Raw genomic sequence first — 21277 nt, 5'->3', positions numbered from 1 at the left:
AAGTATGAATAGTAAATACTTGGACTGCTCTTATACAAGTAAAATATTTGATTTTACACAATTACTATCACAAGTTAGGCAGCACAAAAAAGAAGTACAGCTGAACAGATGATTAAGTAAAACAAGTACCACTATCTCACATACCACAGAAGGATGGTCTCAACTCTTAGCAGCAAGAATCAAGCCTTTAAGGACAGGTCTTACCTACCTTGGAAGAGGATCACACTTCAACTATTGCCCACATAAGCAGAGTTAGTTACTCAGCAAGCAGAGATAGTTGTATTCTGCTGTCTTGTGTGGAAGTCTGGAGGCAGCCTCACTCTGCAGCAAGTCAGCCACCAGAGAATGGTCAGGCACTGGGAACAGCATCAGGTTCATCTTGGAGCTGTCTAGAACTGGCTGTCTGACATGGGGGCAGCTCCTGATCTCTTATCACAGAAGCCACCACTGCAGACCTCCCTCCCACTATCAAAACCTGGACATGTAAACCCTATACACAGTCTACCAATCTATCCAAGCTAGAACCTGGTCTGCTGTCCTGCTAAGAAAAGTATTCTAGTCCGAGAAACTTACGCATCTCTTGGCCCTTCCTGAGAGAGATCGAAGACCTGGCGTGGATTTAAATACCACATAAACATTTGGAGAACCTTGGTGCCCTGAGAAAAAGACAAAAAAAATCAAATTAAGGGAAAATATTAATAGCTTAAGAATTATTAGAAATACTGTTCATTATTCACTATATTTACACTGGTTTTCTTTCTTCTGTGCCTTACAAAGCAAACATACCAAGAAACAAACTAGAAAGTGGCTTAGCAGATGAGTGCTGACAGAACAGTAACCCACCAATCTGGGAAGGGTCACGAACAACATAGTTAATTCACAGGTCATAAGAGCAGGTATTCGGGGTCAGACCAAAGGTTCAGCTCCCACAGCAACCTGTTCTCTTACCTCTCACCACCTGCAACAAGAAACTTCTGTTATCCCACAGCATCCTCAAACATCCATGCCAGCAAGGAGCTGAACAAATTTGTGCACAAAGTCACCATCATGTGAAACAATGTCAAGACCAACATCCAAGCAGCCAGCCTGCTTTGACTTTCACCATCACCACCTTGAACACTCATAAGTTCAGTCCTCTACCATCTACTGAAGCAGGAACCAAGGACTCTATGGGCTACAGCTGTCCCAATGCTCCCTCACTTAATGTTGTGTGACCAGCCAATCACCTAAAGATACAACTTTCTCCTCAAACCCTTGGGTTCACATTCTAGACACATGATTCCCTCCCTTCATATTCTGCCCAGACAAGATGGCAGGATCTCTCACTAGCTGAAGAGGGCTAAGAACTCTGTGGGGTGAGCTTGTACTCCAAAGTAATTCAAGAATACATTTCACACATAGCCTGGGGGGTACAAGTGAGGAATTTTTGATAGTGCATCATGTGTGGTTATGGTGACAGAACAGTTAAAGTTCAGTCATGCCCCTTCTGCAGAGCTGTCTATATGTCGTATGAAACAGGCTGCAGTCCTTCTAGTTCATCCTAAACTCCTTGCCAAGGTGTTGGTTGCATTTCTTCCCCTATCTGTATGTACACCAGCTCCCCATTCTAGGCCCCACGAAGTTGCACGATTTCTTTCTGACCTTGGCCAAGCTAACTGCTCTCTGCACAAGGATCAGCTTTCTGGGGGAAAAAAATCCCATGAGAACCTACACTTCGGCCCTGGGATGCCTTGTGGTAAACTATCTCTGAACAGTGCCCACTAATTCCTCTGTTACTTTCAGTCATCAACAGACATTATTATTGGAAACGACATTATTGGAAATGCTCAGCTTTGCATGCCACCGTTTTGTTCATGGTTTTAAAACTTTGTTAATTCTTGACGTTCTCTTTTTCATTTGTTGCTGCTATAATGATTTGCTTTCCCCTGTTTCTTTTTCATTAGCTCCTTCTTCTGAGGAATTGCTCCTTCTGTCTGACACCCTCCCCTAAGTGGAGAAGCAAGAATAGCAAAGTGCCTCAGAAAAGGTGTAAGAACAGATTAAATTAACATGATGTTTGCTGTAGGTATCCCCCAGCCTCAGCTACTTGTAATTAGTAGAACTCCTGAGTCTGAGAGGAATCCAGAACTTTAGTAAACTTTGGTTTTGTCTTCCAAATCTCTCCCTCAGCTCATGTAAGCTTACCACATCCACAACATCCTACAGCAAGGAGTTTTGCAGGTGAATTACACATTGTTAGAAGGACTAATTTTTTCCTTTGTTTTGAATTGGAGTCTTAGCAGTTGCATTTGATATCCTTCCTAATTATTTTATCAGAGGAGAAAACGAGCAGCAGCTATTCTATTCTCCATGCTCTACAGGACTCTCATATCCTACAATAATCTTTTCAACAAGGAGGCCCTGTCTTATTAAAAGGTACTCAGATTGGCTGATATTCAAAAGGTGACAGAACTAATCTGGAAAAACATTCACTTGGGTAAGTTTTAATTCCAAGAACCTTAACAAAGAAGTCTAATGCATGATCATATAGTCATTGAAACTTGGCTCCCTATGGAACAGTACAAGAGCAGTAACGATTTTTTAAATGCCATAGGAATGTATTGTTTCACATTTGCTAATTTCACCAGGCTTTCCTAGTAAAAATAAATCACTTTTTTGGATAAAAGTCTAAGACTTAATTGGCAATTTAAATTTTCTCTGGAAAGACAATTCTTCTGAAAATCTCCAAACTACCACTTTAGATTCCTTGCCATAATCTGAAGACAGAAATATAACTGCTCAAATACGCAAGTATTCATTCCACCCATTCAATTCCATTGAAGTGGAAAGGGCATTCAACAGCAAGGGCCTCTTCTAAGGTCTCTCTGCAATTCAGTTGCAAAGAATTCTTCACATTTTACCAAAACCTATTCACATTTGCAGAAATACTGTTAAACTAAAAACTTTTTGTCCTGGATTTAAATTATGTTCTTACCTGATTCCCTCCACTTTTTGGATTGACAAAAACCAGCAGTGGCTTCATGAGTGGAGAGGAAATAGGCTTTATCACAAATGGCCGACCTTTGTTATCCTGAGAATCAGAAGCAAGAAACAGCTTTAGTAAAAACTATGCATGTTTCCCTGTCATAACACATGCAGAAGACCCACTAACCTAGCTCTGACCAAACTACCTCAGGTACTGGGAACAGTACAGCTATGTTAATGTGGTTCTCAGCTGGGACTAGTTTCTCCAGCTGAGACAATTAAGTAAGAAAATAAGAGTGGGGGGGGGGGAAAAACCAAACAACTTCAGGCCAGCACAAAACTATTTTAAAACTTTACTCAGTGTTATTTCCCAAAGAAACAATTATTTGCACATACTAAGCATGTCTAAGTACTAAGGTGTCAGATAAAGTGCTATTTCTAATTCAAACGATTTTCAAAAGGAAATCAGAATGATAAACTACTTATTTCCACGAATTCCATCTAACAGACAAGTTGTATCAGCACTTAGGTGCAGATGATCTGCTCTTGAATTCCTAGCCTGGCTGGTTCTCTCAGTTGTGAATAAGTGTCACAAGTCAGATATGCCATATCAGTGAGGAAGCTATTTGCCTCCCTCCTGCCTACACCTGCAGCACACCAGAAAGCCCAATAGTAAGGGCACTCTCCTGGGCTGTGACAGACAGATTCAAGTTTCTGGTCTGCAGTTCTCCCACCACCCAAATGGGGACCCTTAATCTGAGAGCTCTGTCTGTGCAGGGAGAATCTCCCTCCACCTCTCCCCATGAGGATGTTCATCTATATAAATTTATCCACTAGACTGGGTTTGGAAACTAAGGTCTTCACCAAGCTATGTGATAAAGCAAACCATCAGGTCATTCATCCATATTTTCTCTTTCTGTGACCCAATGTCAAATTTTAGACAAGCAGAGTATTTCCAATATGAGACCTCCAAGGGAGATAGACCCAAAATGGACCAGACCCTTGTGTCAGTGCACTCACCATGGATTTCACAACCCCAGTTTCACACCCCTGCTCTGCCTAGTGGAAACCAAAACGTCTGAAGTTAGTCCCTTGTAGCCCTAGGGAATGCTAGTTGCTTAGGCTGCTGGCCTTTCTGGAGTCTGGTCTGTTGTTTCTTGAAAAATCAACTTGGCAAATAAAACTGCTCATACAATTTTTATCAGAACAGATCTCTTACCACAACAAATTCAATAATGTGGAATTTTACAGTGGGAGGGGGAGCGGAACAAACATTAAAACCCGCAGTAAATGTTGAATCTCAAAGTCAGCATTTAGACATTTCAAAAAAAAGAGCCCGATTTCCAAAGCAGTTGAATACCTACTTCATTGCCTCTTTTGCTGGCTTTTCTTTTAAAAGATGTTCTCTTCTTTCGCCGTGTTGAAGTCTTTAAAGAGTTCTACATCAAAAGAAAAAAGAATACATGAAAAGCAAAACAAAATTTAGAAGACAGGCCCAGACAGAGCCCCTTTACGAAGCTCTTCCATGCATGTCCACTTGGAGAATGATAAGAGTATCTGGCACATGCTCGAGATTTAAATTACATGCGCTGCATGCTTTACACTTCCACACCACCGTTTATGGAGAAAGCCACACACGGAAACCAGACTGGTGCTTTGGAACTGGAAACTTTCCCACGCTGTGAGGGGGGAAAAAGATCAGATGCTCCCATAGACTCACATAACACCACATGTTGTACCTGCCAACCCTCCCAATAGGGGTAGGAGACGCCCGTTTCCCCTTCGGGGCTCCAGTCTCCTGCCCAATCAGGCTCGTCTCCTGGTATGGAGACCACCTGCATAAAGATGTAATAAAAAACATGATAAATGAGATATTTTTCATGTTTTTTTATTTTTTTTTTTTTTAGGAAAGAAAACAACAAGTTTTAACTCTGGCAACCATTATGACTCAACATAACGTAGGCCACCATGGCATATGATGCTGGCACTGTGGAGTCAGCTCCAGCAACAAACTTGTGTAATCATTTGCTAAGGAACAAACTGAATTGTTAATATTTACAGATTTGGGTGAGGGGAGTGTTCGCGGGAGTTGTTTGCTTTGTTTCTAAATAACAATATCACTTAACTACATGGCAGGGGGATAACCACATAAAAATGCTTTTAGATTTGCAGAACGTATTAAAATAGAACTTGCAAAGCTATTCTCCAGGCTGGCAATAGCCTGTTCAGTGCAACTGCACCATAAAAGGTGTGCTGGTGTGATAAGAACAGTCCAAAAAGGAGAACTTTATTTTTTTAATTATTTTAATTCTGTAACTGAAGTCATACCTGCAGGAAACCCTAACTTTTTCCATACAAATGGAATTTTGTATTTTAGGAAATACTGTATTTTCTCAGAACTTCAATTTTTAGTCTAGTCATCACCAGGAAATAAAGTAACACAGGTCATTAGAAGAAAGACTGTTGATTTTCTTCAGGCTTCAGGAGGGGAGCAAGATCCACCCAGCTCACCCGAAAGTGCATTTCTCTCCTGACTTGATTCAAAAGTGTGCCACTAAATAAAACAGACCATGACCAGAGATCATCGTCTGTATGCAGTGATGTCTGTCCTTTAATCCTGTTTACTAACCAACATTAACAAGAACAGCTACTAGACTGTTTAATACCCAATGATCACTTCTAGAATTTCAAGACTTTGCTATGACACACCAGATATGGAAATGAGTATTTCCACATCTATGAGAAGAAAAACTAACAGCTATTTAACTCAAAAACCTAAAGACGACATCCTTTTTCACCCAGATCAAGAGAAGCCTGGTGTAGACCACAAGGTCCCAATCTTTTGTCAAACCTCTCAACATTCCTTGTGGATCAGGATATAGCTGTACCTTGCTGCTTGCTGAAAAGATTGAAGAAAAGACAGCTCTGTAAAGCAGTTACAGAACATTTGCCCTTTCAGATGATATTCTGAGGAACCACCTAAAGAAGTCTTCACACTCTTACTACTCTGATACAAAGTGATCTTGAAGGCATATAAGCCACAAAGACTACGCTCACTACGGAAGTGCATCGGCAAGATCACCTGCACAGTCTTTCATTGCCCTACCTCAGTGGACAGATGAGACAAAAGTCCCGATATCAATATAAAGGTACAGGTCAATATAAAAGTACATTACTCTCAAAACTGCCTCCCATGGGGGTCTTAGCTTAGTTCCTCAGCCATTCCCTGCTGAAAGATTCTCCCTGGAGTAGGGCAAAACACACAGAGGAGATCAAGTCTATTGCAGTCTTAGTGTTATGCTAAAAGGTCAAGTGCATATCAATGCTTTCTCTTGTGCTTCAGTACATCCAGGTGTAGAATTCAAAATAATTATCCTAATCCATAAAGTGCAGTGAATTCTGCTGGCAAATCATAGTCTGTAACTCAAGTTAGGTATTATACTGGGCAAGTACTTAACTGTACCTCTAGAACTGTACTTCTTATTCTACCTCCACAATGGACAGAACTAAGCCCAATGAAATTCTTCTGGAAAGGGTAAAGGCAATTCAGTAATACCCTAACTAATTAAAAAAATATTTAAAGAATGTCTAAAAGCAGTTGTCATTAAATCCCAATAGCACATATCTCGTCTGTGTGTGGGGTGGGAAGAGGCATACAACTATGTTAAAAACAGTTATAGTCTAAGCCTCCACTCATTATTATTAATTTTTTCATGTCTACACTCAAAAAGGCAATAAAATATGCTACATCACAACTACGTTATTTCATTAAAAAAACATGCCTACACTTACAGTGTTAAGAGACCCTAAAGCTTTGCTATGATGATTGCAACTGCATGTCATAGCAGATGAAGGGCAAAACTAGCTGATTCAAGATATGCAGGTTCTCTTTGCAAAGATGCAGAAGAATTACAGCCAAGAGTAATCAGTCTTTGCACATTAAACTGAAGAAACAGATGCATACTACCTTGTTCACATAACAAGGTGATGAGTATTTTATAAACAACATTATTCAGTGAAGTACCTGATAGCAAAGTATACCTTTAAATGGGCACCAGATGTAAAACCTAACTTGCTTCTAGAGAGGAAATCTCTCCTTTGTGGATGTCAGTTTGGCAATCTTCAAGACAGATTTTTGGTTATTATTGCATGCCCACCATGGTTCTAAACAAGCTTAGCTTGATGAACAGAAGAATTTGAGTCCTTCCTGTATGGTGTTGGGTGGTATGTGGGCCACATATCTTCAGCGAGTATCTTATGCAAATCAAATGGACCCTTTCAACCTTTCCCTTTACAGAGTTTCAGCCTTTTTTTCAAAGACTTTTAGAATGCTGGCTTCAAATTACTTAAATAATGAAGAGCTGCTGGGATGGTCCGTCTTAACCATCTTCTGGTTGTTCACAAACCACAATAAGAGAAGTCAGCTGAAGTCAGTAATTGAGGAAATGAAGAAATAAACTCTGAAGTATAAATATTCACTGCTACATTTTCAAGGTCCTCAAAGGAAGAGGAGAAGAAAACACCATGTTTACTCACCTTGAATAGAAAAAAAAAAAAAAAAGAGTTTTATAGTCACTGCCTTTGCCTTCCCAAACAAAAGACAAACTAAATCAGTAAGTGCATCAGCCAGATCCTCTTTATTATCTACTTTTCTCCCACAAAGTAAGTATATCAAGTCCATTCCTAGAGCTAACAAAACTTGGGCTACCAAACCCAACCTTTACCTATTACCACCAGTCAACAGGGATAACCTGCTTTCACAAACTAGGAGATGGGATTGATTTGAACCCCAGGAAACCAGAGCTGGTAAATCAGTAAAAAAGTCACCGAAGTGGCTCACATTATGAATAACATGGAGTAGTTACTGGGAATTTTCCATTCATGTAAATGGGTCGTTACACACAGGGCTACCACCGATCCCAAAGCTTTTTGAATTCTGAATATTCTTCATCTTGCAGTCAATTGCTTGCAAGAAGTGAAAGCTCCCCATTTAGAACTTAGGTTGTCAGCAGAGGTTTGTTCTTAACCAATTACATCATGATGTTTCACTACCACAACATTGCCAGTAATCAGAGGGGGAGTGTGCTCTTTATTCAGGTCCAATATTTGAAAGGTGGTGACCCACGTTGTACAAAATAAGCATGGAAAACCATTTTTGTAGCAATAAAAATAAATAAAAATTAAATAATCAGGGCAAGGGTTTGCTACAAAAAGCCATCTTATTTACTTAAAAGAAACAACCACAAACAGGATGAAGGTACCACTAAAATCAATTTCATACAAGTAGGGAACTCTGTTCAGGAGTTGCCTGTGACCAATGTGAGTAGTTAATTAGAGCTGAGGAAATAATTTATAACAAAAAGCCTTCTAGTCAAATTTATTGATTGTGTAATATGTGAAAATCAGATTGGTGGCTACATATTTATTTACTATCTGAATTTACAGAAATTTGTGAATTATGTGTTTATGTTCTGTGGACTGAATTCAGTGAATATTTCATAGTGTTTACCAAACATACATATAGGGTGAAGAGGGTCATAATACACATAGGTAGAGCTGGCCAGAAACAGCAGGAGGGAACAAAATATTAAAAGAAAAAAAAAACCCACACCACCCACAAGAGTTCTGCCAAAAATCTGAAAACACATCTGAAAGATGTGTCAGTATTTTCCACAGCAATAAGCACACATTTCCCTGGGACATGGCAATGGGTGCCATTAAGAAGTTTCATGGAAATATGCCCACTGTCTGTGCTAAATATCATGTTGATCTGTCTAATGCTTCAGTTACTCAGGATAAGGTTTTTGCATGCCACTGACCTCTAGTTTCAAGGACTCGAGATGTGATAGAGGGGGAATATTGGATCAAAGTACTTCCTCTCTACTCATGACTTGAGCACACAAAGCTAAAATACTACACTTAAAGAAAATGGTAATTTTTTTAAACCATTTTTCCTATGAATTATAATTACTTAGATCAGATGTTTTTATTTGAATGCTTCTGAAAAAGTAACAGACAAGAAAGTGCCCTAAATATATTATAAAGGAAGGTACACTGCTTTGACCAAATGCCAAATCAAAAGGAAATTCCAAGTGTTGATTTTATGTTTTTAACTAAGAAATAAAAAGATCAAATAAAGGCTACTTATAATAACATCAGCCATGGACACCTCCATGTTTATTCATTCCTTTTATTTTGATTTGAATTAGTAAGTTAATATTCATTTCCAGATGTTAGTTAAAAGCATGGGGCGTGGAGTGTATTGCCAGCTCACAAAAAGGGGGTTTGTAAGCCATAAATTCAGTAATCTTTCTTTTTCTATTCTTTTTTTTAAGAAAATATACTCAAAATCATATGAAAGAGGGTTTGGTTGTTAGGGGGTTTTGTTTGTTTCTAATGGCAATTTACAACAAATTGAAAGATAAATAAATTGGAAAGTTACTGGGTAAAATACATGTATATATATTTCCCCTTCCACCCTCCCCTTTCTTGTAATTAATATCCAGCTTGTTAGAAATGCTACTTGTGCACAAATCTGACAGTTGTATCCCTAGACTGGAATTAAAATTCAGCAGTCTCACAACTTGCACCTTTGTCCAGTTTCATGGGACTAATTTAGTCAGCCTTGCCTACAGCCTGAACTTTTCAGCTTCATTTAGTCAGCCTTGCCTACAGCCTGAACTTTTCAGCTTCTTGCTGACAACCAGGACACAGAGCCAGAAAGCCCTGGGTCACCTGCCAAGGATAGACACACTAACACTAAGAACCACGTATCGCTCCTGTCAATGGAGAAAAGTTACAAGAAAACATGAGTGGGAAGTTTTAATATCCTAGAAATTAATTTTAAAAAATAACACCCAACAAAAAACACATACACCCCAAAAATCCCAACTTGTTTCAGTTCTTCTGAAATAAAGCTTTTACCAGCATTTCTGGCTCCTGGTATGTTCTGTGTTTGTTGCAGTTCAACCTGGAGTGAAAACAGACTTTCAAACTAAAAAAAAAAAGAAAAAACCAAAACAAAAAAAAAAGCTTCTTGCACAATGGGAATCCTCTTAATTTTTGGCCAGCTCTTTTGGACGCCTTTTCTCCCTATTGTGTTCTGCAGTAAATTATCCTCTCCAAGACACATCTTATCCATTACAAAAAGCTTTGAAGTCTAATGCTTGTTACCTACAACTGAAGAGCGCATGGGCTTACTGCTGACATTCAGCAAGCACTGATCCAAGACAGACAAGATAGTTTAAATATCCATTGATAGTGAATTCAGAGGGATGCCAGTCCAGCCACTTACTGCAGTTCAAGTGAATGTTTGTGAACAGTTTTTCCCTGTATTTGCTCAGCTCTATTTAATGAAACATGCTTGACTACCTACAACACAGGGGGTTTCTTGCAGTGTGCTTGCTGAACTCACAGTTGCAGGGACAAATCTGAGCTGGATTTGCTCAGAACAAAAGTGATGTTTGTTGCTAAATCAGGAAAACCTACTGAAGGGCTAGATGGAGGGACGGGAGGATAGAGGTTCGTAATCACCATGGATGTATGCTGGGTTTCAGGGATAGAGATGGGGTTGAACAAGCATGCCTTAGGGAAGGAGTACCGAGCGGCGAAGCCAGGCTGGCCCTGTGCAGCCATACAGCTTCAGAAACAGACAGCATGCAGTTACCTGAGGTTTCTTCACCTTAATGATCCAGGTGGGAGGCACAATGACAGCAGCGTGAGCCCCCAAGGAACACGGCTCCTCAATGTGATGTAGCATGAAACAGGTGACTTTGTTATGAAACTGGAAGAGAGGAAAAGAGTAGGGTTGGCAAGGATCCCAAGAAAGACAAAGGGGAGGGGAAGCATGGAGAGGAAGAGGAGGGTGATGGTACAAAAACTGAAGCAACGTTCCCAACTCCATCATCTTCAAGTCCTTCAAACTATGGATTTTTAAGAACTGTTACAACTAAAGATCAGCTTCCCTAGCCATGACCTCTTACAAAAAACCCAGACAATACACTCAATCACTCCTACTTACACACAGATCACAGATTGGAGACCACAACCCAGTTTGATGCAGCTGTGTCAAATACTTTTGGATTTGACAAACCCTTTGGCTGTCTGAGCTAGCAGCAGCAGGGCACTGATGGGAGGGAGCCAGCAACTATCTTGTGCAGCAAGACTGTTCTAGAAGACTTGTGTCAGCCAGATGAAGTTATGGTGTCTGAGTAAAGGAAGAGAAATGGCAAAACTGTGGGTGATTCAGAGAGGGAACCCTAAGAGCCAGGAAAAATTAAATCGCTTGCAGTGCGGCCACTCAGTGGCTTAAGTTGCTACCAATCTCCCTGAGTATTGTTCACTTACCGCCAGCTTGCACCAGGAACAACTGATGGCCACAATCTCTTTACTATGGAATGAGAATTTCTGCTGAAAGCCCTAGAATAAGCAGGAAAAAAAGGATTCAATTCCTTCTGCCCACAAGAAAATTTACACCTTTAACTCTTAAGAGATGACAGTTAGGCTAAATCTGTTCGTTGCAGTCAGATCCAATGGTTTAACCACAAAGCTCTTAGACACCAAACAGCATGTTGGGGAATAAAATAATGACAGCATTCAGAGAAGCTTCTTCAACTGCAGCATTTTCACACACACTTTAAAAGACTTCTAAGAAAAAGCATAAAATTTTGGAGATTTTTGTTGTTAAAAAACAATGGAAGAAGAAATAGAGAAGGAATATCTATTTTAAAGAATTTCTACAAACCTGACAGATTCAGGTTTTCTGTTTAAGAAAACACTCTCTTGTTCCTCTAAATATAAACAAGAATTTGAACTTTGCCTTTTTTTTTTTTTTTTTAAATGCAGGGTGGAATCAACTACAATGTCTGTTTGAAGAAGTTCTGACTGGGAAATTAAGTTTATTGAGCTAACTCCAATCAAAATCTTTTTAGTAAGTTCCAAAAAACCAAGATGGTCTTATTCATATCAATCAGACAAATGAAAATATTTTTTTATAGTTCTCAAGAGGAGAAAAAAAACACCATTACCAGCAATTCTAAGATTTTATTCTCCCACAGAAGAGTTTCATCTTGTAGAATACAATTTCAGCAGACACATCACATTGCTCTAAATTCTAAGATTGGAAAAGACCATCCACACCCTTCTTGCATATAATAAGATTTTTGCTCGGTTACGGCTTATTATAGCCAGAGAATTGATGTGGGTTGATGGCTGCAGAGATGAAAAGTCTAGAACTTCATTGAATAGTTTATTATAATCACTGCTTCGATTTCACATTTGCAGTCATCTGGATCGTTTATTCATTGGCTTTTAACAAACCCCTCTACTATATCAAGTAGTCCATCACCACCCAAAATTTTCAAATTCAGTCTCTCTACCACATCATGAATTTGTGAGCCAGTTTTCTTTTTGACAAGATAAGTTTTACCTAAACTTTGTACATGCTGGTCAATGCCCAAGAATCAGTGCAAGGAGTTATAATCTGATTTAGTAATATCTAACAGAACATTGCCTCACTGCTGTTGTAAACAAGGTCCTTCTTATCCTAGCTGCTGTGGAAAGGACAGCAAGATGGACACCTGCAGGAAAAATGAGCCTATTAGTGTTCAGTGCAACAACAATGTCAAGCACACCAAGGAGAATGAAATAAACATCCAAAAACCTATCCAGAGATGCACTGGTCTGTTTAGGTGAGGGATGGAGCTCCAATCTGTCCATACATGGTGTCTGAGGACAACCCTACCTATGCTCTGAAGAGGAGGCTCTCTCCCTGATTGGCCGCTATGCAGAAGTGCAAATTGCAAATACTTCTGCTGGTGTCCCCAGCATGTATTCAAACCAGCACACCACCAACGGAGGCCTGCTCTTGAGGAGGCTTGTGTCACCACCAACTAAGGCCTGCGCCTCAAGCGGCTTATGTCACCTCTGCCAAGATTTTTTTTTTTTTTGTTCTGCCCCTAATGCCTCAGGTTTCATGTTCAGAGAAATTCAAAGAGTACATTCTTCAAAATGATGGCAATTTGGCATATTATCATAGAATCATAGAATGGTTTGGGTTGGAAGGGACCTTAAAGATCATCTAGTTCCAACCCCCCTGCCATGGGCAGGGACACCTTCCACTAGGTCAGGTTGCTCAAAGCCACATCCAGCCTGGCCTTGAACACTTCCAGGGATGGGGGCATCCACAGCTTCTCTGGGCAACCTGTTCCAGTGCCTCACCACCCTCTCTGTGAAGAATTTCTTCCTGATATCTAATCTAAACCTCCCTGATTTCAATTTGTCCCCATTACCCCTTGTCCTGTCACTACAGGCTCTTGTAAAAAGTCCTCGCCCAGTACCCTTGTAGGCCCCCTTCTGATACTGGAAAGCTGCAATGAGGTCTCCTCGGAGCCTCCTCTTCTCCAGGCTGAACACGCCCAGTTCTCGCAGCCTTTCGTCATAGCAGAGGTGCTCCAGCCCTCTGATCATCTTCGTGGCCTCCTCTGGACTCGCTCCACGTAGTCAATATCCTTCTGATACTGAGGACTCCAGAGTTGAACGCAGTACTCCAGGTGGGGTCTCACCAGAGCAGAGTAGACCCCATTCAGGTTTAGTAATGGAGTGTGGTTAAATAGCTTCAAAGCCAGCCAGCTGCTTGTGGCTGGGCAGATCCAGTCTGCCATTCGATGTGAGCACAAGAACAATCAAAGTAACAATACGTATGATATAGGTGCTGGAACAGAAGTCTGACACTAAACCACTATTCTCATTTGCTTAAACTGGCGCTTCTTAATGTTTCTCACAAATCTTACCCTTCCTTGTACCAAAGTATATTTAAAAAAAAAAAAGTTATTTAGCCCCTCCTGGGCATGAAACGTTTTGCTTTGTTCTGCTGTGTAACAAACAGGGGAGAAATTCTTCTCTCTCAAAACCTCCACTAATAAAACCTAAAATTCAGTACATTAATTCCATAGCCCATCAGTGGTGTGTTTTAAACATATGGACTGAGCAGCTTGTCTGGTTCTAGATGGACCGTTTTTCACTTATTCAGTAAGCCATTTGGCTTTCAGGGAGTCATTAGAGAAAATGATACAGCAATAAAAACATATTAATGATAAGTAGCAATAAAACACCACTTTTCTGCCTCAAATTGTTTTAGAAATATGAGCTAATTCTTCCTAAGCATACATGTTTGAGGTAAGACAGCAATTATTCAAAAGCTAGCTTTACAAATAAAGGAACTGATAAAATAAAGTGATGTACTTGCAGGTCACAGTGAGATTTGATGTATCAGATTGAAACACTGGAGCTCCCCATATTCCACCAGAGATCATCTCCTCTGCCTTCTCTTGATGAGAAGGAAAACTAAAATTCAGCTACCTTATTCCTGGGTCATGCAAGGAGGCCTTCTGCACAGATTTAGAAATTTTGAGATAGAAAGTTAATTTCACCTTTGTGGAAGTATTGCCCCAACAGTGCCTGATTAGCCCTAGATTCACTGGCACCCCATTCCTACACAAAACATGAACTCCAGCTGTGAGCTGCTCCTGCAGAAAGAAACAGTTGCGTGTACCAGAGGAAATATATTTGGAGCAAAAGAGCACCTGCATCTCCAGCTTATGTTGGTGATTACAATCTGTCAAATAATTGGGATCAAAGTCCACATTAACAGACACCCATGCACACAGAGCACATAAGGATTACTACCTCCAACATGCTTTGTTTATATTATCAAATGTATTCATCATTAAAAAGCATTTTCACATCAGTGTTAAGGCTACTAATTATTTTTGCATATATTTTCCTGTGATATTTATTGCCTTAACAATGCTTTCAGATATTTGGAGGTAAGTTTATTGTAGGAGAGCCAGATATTTTTACAACTCAAATACAGACAGCAACAGAAGCACTTGGATTGTGATCTCTAAAACAAAGAACTAGAATTGCCTTTCAACTACTAGAAATTTTAATCCTACCATTATATGCAGGGAAAACATATAGCTCTGCATCAATCCACATGCCTTTAAAGGGATCAGTAGCATTTGGACACGCTACTTTGGACACCACAGAAACTAAAAAGAAATAAAGTGCCTGCTCAGCATGATGGTCCAGAAGCATTCTTAGTCTCAGACAAATCCCTAAGCCACTGCTAACTGGAAGAATATGAAGAAAGGATCACCCTGTGTTCATCCTTAAGCTTCTATTACTGCAGAGTCACAGACTGAATGCCAGGCCACATGGTCTGAACATTCCTATACTGTATTATGTAAAATAAAAAAAAAAAAAAAAAAAATCCCAATTTCTCTGATGATTCCAGGTAACAAACAGCTCATAACAGCCAAAAGCTACAAACCTCTTTTTTCCCTGCCTGCAAGAGAGAAATGAGCTCTTAAACACCATGAATGGTGTAGAGAACATAGTTTGGGAGTATTTACCATCACTTTCAGAACAAGAGCTATGGAGCATTAGAAAAAACTAGCAACAGTTTTGAAACAATCAAAATGTGTTTCTTCTCATAGCATGTAGTTAAGTTGACGAATTCCGTGCTAAAGTACATTGTAAACACTACAGCTTTGCAGGAACTCAAGGGGAGACTCTACAAGACCACAGGAGAGAAAGTTATCGTAGGCTGTTAAATATAAAGGCACCATTCCAGGAAATGCATGAGACAGAAATTCTTGGAGGCCAGGAGACTGTTTTGGGGATGCATCACTGAACACCTGCTCCATCTTATACTTTTCCATAATAAGCTACTATTGAATACTAGGCTGGATGGTACTTTGTCTGGCCATCCTTCTATTCAGTTAAAAAAAAAAAAGGGAGGGGGAGTGGGCAGTGGCGGGATGGGAGGGAATCGTCACAGCAAGTAGACAGAAATAGATCTAGACAGAAATAGATTTGGCTCTGGTGCACTCTAAGATTTTGAAGATGACTTTGAAGATGACTTTCCAGGCCCCCTTCCCTGGCACCAATTTCTGCAGTATAGCAGTGAAATCATGCCTGGGAGGGATGGAAAAAGGAAGCCCAGATGACCCCGCATAAGCTGCATCTACGCTAGTGGGTGACATGTAATGCTGGGAGCACAGGCTCTGTTGGTACTCTGGACACTATACACAAGTATTTTCAGAGAATTTTATTTTTGACTAGCTGTAGTCTGGACCTGTGGACTGGATGCCCATTAGTAGTTGTAGAGTTAACTTTCAATTAAGTTTAATCGAAAAGGAATTTGGTTCATTTGCTGCAAGACTGTCCCATGTGTGAATTGTGGTAAGTGATGATAATCCAGAAAATTCCTTTGAAACTGTACTTCTTAACAAAGGTGAAACACTGACAGACACCTCTGTTCTCCAGCTTTCAGGAAGTATCAGCCATGGCACAGAAAACAAAGCCAGAGTAAGGATGCTGGGGAGCATTAATTCCTTTCCAATGGATTAGGACTTGAAGCATGAGACAGGTATATCCTAAACGTTCATTTCTACTTTCTTTACTCAAACTGTTATCAGTGATCATTAATATATTTAACCATCCAACTCCAGACATGGGACAGGACTAATATAGGACAAGATGTAGCAGAGTCATTAGGTATCCCATGAATAACACTTTCCTTTATTGCTTTAAATTTACTGCCATTCCATCTCAGTGACAGTTCCATTTTTCTTGCATGACAAGAGAATGTAAAAGATGGTTCTTACTTGGAGACAAAAGAATTGTAATAGCAGACCACAAGATACGCAGGTAGTTTGCTGTAATAGGAGACTACCTGGCCGATAAACAATTAATTTTTTTCTTGTTAATGTTTTCTCTAATCCTTTCCTTTTCTTTAGAAAAAGGATCTCCACTACAACATAACCATGTTCATCTTCACTGAATATTTCTTATTTGAGGGGAAAAGTGTGATTTCCTCTGAAATTCTCCATATCAGTCAGGGATGATATACGTTTTAGGACAGACTGGTTACATTGTACACATGATTGTTCCCAGCACAAGTTTTGATATGATAGGCAGTAAGTACTCCCATAGCAAAATAAACTCCTAACACCTCTAAGAAAGAATCAGGCTTAATGAAGAAAGCAGCTCAAGGAGCCACAGCCTTCCTTCTCATTTTAGAGCAGCCAGTGCATCACAACATCCCAGGACACATGTGCTGACTCCTGCAGACACAGCTGCCTTTCCTCTTCCCACATATGCATCGGGGCTGCTACCACTCAACATATCAGGCTTGCAATCTTCTGCTTAAGCAAGACCAAGTGTTTAGAGGTTTCAGTGACTAGAAGGACCCACTGGGTACTCTGAATTCAGAAATGACCAGTATTGTGGTTGTGCTGCACTGGAAGTCTTACCTTTCCACACTGCTTACATTTCCCCTCCTGCCTGCGCCTGTGCACCCAGTGGTGTCGGACAAAGTTCTGCAAAAGGATGACGAAATATGTGTCATAGAAAACAATAGCAGCTTGCACTCAAAAGTACCATCTGTGTGAAATTGGTTTATGGATACCCAAGGAAAGGTCCCTTCAGCCAATGCAATCGTTTCTGAAGCAAAACACAGCAGTCCCCGTAGGAAACCTCAGACACAACCCAAACTGCAGGAGGAATAAGGATGAGGTGATATTCTTTATGCATGTTGAAATGTGTCTGGAACTGCTCTCTCTGTACACTTCTACAAAAAGAAGACAGTTCATTAAATGATGCGGAGACAATCATCACCTGAACACAAAGCACAGAAGTGCTCAAACACTGCTGCATCCAGCCACAGTGTCAGGCCCCCACTCTATTCTGCTTGGAAATACAGCCTTATAATGCAAAACATGTCAATGCAGGAGAAGGGAAGGAGGGAAGGAAGGAGCTGTCATTGAAGCAATCTTTTCTCATTGGAGTACTTACACCTGGATGGCAGTGAGAGACAAGAGGGTGAGCAGGACTTCTGCCCCTGCTTATGTGCATGCAAGGGGGCTAGAAGGGGTCTGCCTGCACTGCACTCGTGCCAGCCAACACTGAACCATCGACAGAATTGAGCTCCCTCTGGTAAGAGCAAGCTGGCCACCAAATCAACTATAAAAGTTCAGAGGTGTTTTTGAAACACTGCCTTTAACTACATAAGGTAGACATATAAACACAACAGTAATAGCAATGAATACCCAGCACCTTCAAATGAGCTGAATTCATACAGTAGCTGGAGGCAAATAATAAGGTTTTCAAATGTTTGATATTTATTTATTTTTACAGAAAGCATCTTAGGACACTTGAGAGAATTCTAGGGAAAAAAAAATAATGAAGGGAGAGGTAAGTGTAAGGAGAGGGATACAGAAAACTTGGAAAAAACTAGTTCAAAAGTCAGGTAGAAAAAAAAAATGCTACCAAGAAGAAAAAAGTCTGAATAGTTGAATGAATGTGAAAAGACACAACAGAAAGATGAAACGGTTTCTGCCAGTATAAGAAATGAAGTGCTCCAGCTAGAATTCATTTTACATTTATTCTGTAGAGGAGAACATATCCCACTGGGAACCAATACTCTGTCCAAGACTCCTCTGAATCTAAAAGCACTGCTGCAACTCCAAACCAGGGGGGAATCAGCACACAAATCAAATAAAAAGCAATCATCATTTTTCCATTACTTACTTCTCTTGGAGATCTGGAGCTTCCTTCTCGGAAAGTCGGTTTGCAGTGAAAATTAATCTGGCATTAAAATAAAGCTGTTAGAACCGAAAGTGATCTGGGGGAAAATTTATTCCAATATGCTGATCTAGGCCAGATTTCCAAAATATTTGTCATCTATTAAATTATTAGCTTCACTAGCTGAATAAAGTAACTTACCTGGATGCCAGAAAAATCTCTTTCATATGCCATAATAATTCTCCTTGCTAGATCTCTATACAGCCTGTATCTTCACTAATGTTATTGCTCCCTGCCACAGTTCAACTATTTAAACTGTCTCCCCGATGCCTAGAATAAAACCACTTCATCTGTTTTTTTTCTGAAGATCATTTGCAACCAAAGTGGGCTTAAGTGGAGGCCTAAAAAGTTAATAGGAGCTGGAAATCTGATTTTGTAAGACAATTTTGCACATCCCAGCTTTATATCTTCAAAAGCAAAATCTGTGGAGAAATCTTCATTCACCTGAATAACTGTGCAGATGACCCTATATTTTTACTTTTTGCTTAGATCAGGCAAATTATTCACCTCCCCAACCACAAAGCTTTTGGGAAGCATTGTACTGCCTCATGCCATGGTGTTGTCTCCTTCAGATGAGAGAGGAAAGACAGAAAGAGGACAACAGGAGCTTCCATGAACAGAAAACATTTAGGAAGGTGAAGAGAAAAAACATTTAACAAACAAAGGAGTCCTATAAGAAATGAAAAAAAATTTTTTGAGAAAAGAAAGTCAACAGACATCAGAGCAGTGGGAATGTAGAGAGAAATAATAAACTGAAGAGAGAGGCATGGGAAAAGGTCAAGGATATGTGAGGCAAAGATGCCCTAAATGAAATAGATTCAAGCTTAAGTTGATTAACCTTCAAAGAATAAAACTTAATACTGCACAGCTATGGTTTTGTTGTAAAGGTAGAACAATCAAGTTTCACCAAATTTAACTACAGCCATTCCTGTATAACTTCTCCTGTATTTAATAATTAATAATAATTTAATTATTTAATTTATTTAATAGTGGCCTTCAAAATAATAGCTCAAGGGGAAAGGAAACACAACAAAAAAGTAAATAATTACTGAGGAATAAATGAAAGCCATCGCATTATTAAGTCTTCCTACCTTGCTCTTCACCTGGAATTGCAGTTCATTGTTTCACGGCTTTGTTGTGGCTGTTGGAAAGACCCCCAGATTATTTACTTACACCTTTGCAGAGAGGGCCACGATGACTACTTATGTACCAGTTTTAAACTACACAGGGTTTAAGAAGGATGCAGACTTTATAACAACCCTCTACCAAGAGGTGAATTTCACCATCTTCAGAATGGCATAAACAAGCTCAACAGAATGGGTTTTATCTAAATGCTTATTTGCTCCGGTTGGCAATGCCACCAGCTCACAGGGCTGTGGGGAGTCGGCACTGCTCACGATGAAGGAAATTGTGAAAAATTCACTGGTAACATTTTGGGCTGAAAGTACGTGCTAATGCTGATTTCACTGTGGGTAAAAGCATCGGGGGTGGAAATGGTATGTCTCCAACTTGGTATTATGGCAATCACTGTGACATTTGTCAACACAAGTCCAAATACTTGGAAAGGAAAAGCTCTTTCCAAAGGGTTGCTGCTATAAATTTGTTATGCATCAACTTCTTTGATGGAGACAACGTTGCAAAACATGCAGCTCTAATGAAGTCAATGGGGAAATCCCCACTCATACTTCTTTACACACATCCCACCAAGAAAATGAAATTTCCCCCTGCTGTTTTTCTAACGCGTTACCAGTTAAGCATAATGAATAAAAACCCTGATGGAAAGAGAATTCAGTGATAGACATTCCATAGGCACTTGGGGGTGACATAGGCTCCTTGAAGGAACCGAGAAGTAGGACAGGTGATCACAGAAATAATGGTAGTAGAAGGTAAAGGTTTGACAGTTTCCATTTTAAAAACATGAAGTTAATTTCTGAGGTTTTAAGGACAGCGTAGTCTAGCAAACACAGTGAAAAATGTTCATAGTAGCACCTCACACTGAATTGCTTGTAATATATACAGCTGTCATAAGGTGAATTATGCTGGGTTTAGTTGAGGAATGGAAACACTGAACTTGTGGATGGCAGGATACTGCATTTTCTAGTTTCAGTTCTCAATTTACAACTGGAGGGAAATAATTTTTAATCATTAAAATCGTGAAAGCATTGTGGGTTTTGTTATTTTTTTTTTTAATGGTGCACAGGATTTGAAGGAATCTATTTTTAAAATAAGCTGGAATTTTAAGTCAACTTTTTAACAAATATATTGTCAAAACAGCTATGAAAACCTAATTTGGCATATGGTGTTTTCGAGACGGAAACACATACTGTAAAATCATTGAGTGTTGTCTGTGTTAGGCTCCACAAGATGGCAATGTCTTACCTTCTCTAACTGCTCCATGCACGCGTTGTGGACCACAATCTTGCAGGCAGCACACTTCCTCCGCAGAGCAGATTTCTGCGAGGGGAAAAAGATGTATGTGCATGGAGGCGCGCTATTCCCGGGAGGAGAAAAGTTAGCTGTGAAACAAGGAGATGTTTCACTCCTTATGCAACGTATATTCATTCCTCTCCTGGTGCTCTCAACTGTTCTGTATATTGAAAAAAAAGGTCTGAAGCTCTTCTGATTCAGAATTGGACTTTGTGAAAAAGACAAAGCCACAGTGCCC

The 21277-nt window shown here is 39.9% G+C and overlaps 1 protein-coding gene across 1 annotated transcript in view; it reads right to left on the bottom strand.

Moving 5' to 3' along the window:
- Nucleotides 1-21009, bottom strand: part of DGKI (diacylglycerol kinase, iota) — a 124261-nt gene extending 103252 nt beyond the window's left edge. The window contains exons 1-9 of the mRNA XM_010156558.1: nucleotides 20992-21009; nucleotides 18559-18615; nucleotides 17283-17348; nucleotides 11311-11382; nucleotides 10631-10747; nucleotides 4704-4799; nucleotides 4329-4403; nucleotides 2975-3070; nucleotides 574-656 (exon numbers count right to left, since the gene is read on the bottom strand). Coding sequence (XP_010154860.1) covers nucleotides 574-656; nucleotides 2975-3070; nucleotides 4329-4403; nucleotides 4704-4799; nucleotides 10631-10747; nucleotides 11311-11382; nucleotides 17283-17348; nucleotides 18559-18615; nucleotides 20992-21009 — 680 coding nt within the window. The remainder of the gene's footprint in view (nucleotides 1-573; nucleotides 657-2974; nucleotides 3071-4328; nucleotides 4404-4703; nucleotides 4800-10630; nucleotides 10748-11310; nucleotides 11383-17282; nucleotides 17349-18558; nucleotides 18616-20991) is intronic.
- Nucleotides 21010-21277: the final 268 nt, after the last annotated feature.

This window comes from Eurypyga helias, unplaced genomic scaffold (genome assembly GCF_000690775.1).
Source record: "Eurypyga helias isolate BGI_N326 unplaced genomic scaffold, ASM69077v1 scaffold11328, whole genome shotgun sequence".
Classification (NCBI taxonomy): domain Eukaryota; kingdom Metazoa; phylum Chordata; class Aves; order Eurypygiformes; family Eurypygidae; genus Eurypyga; species Eurypyga helias.
This window is presented reverse-complemented; position numbering and strand designations above follow the sequence as displayed.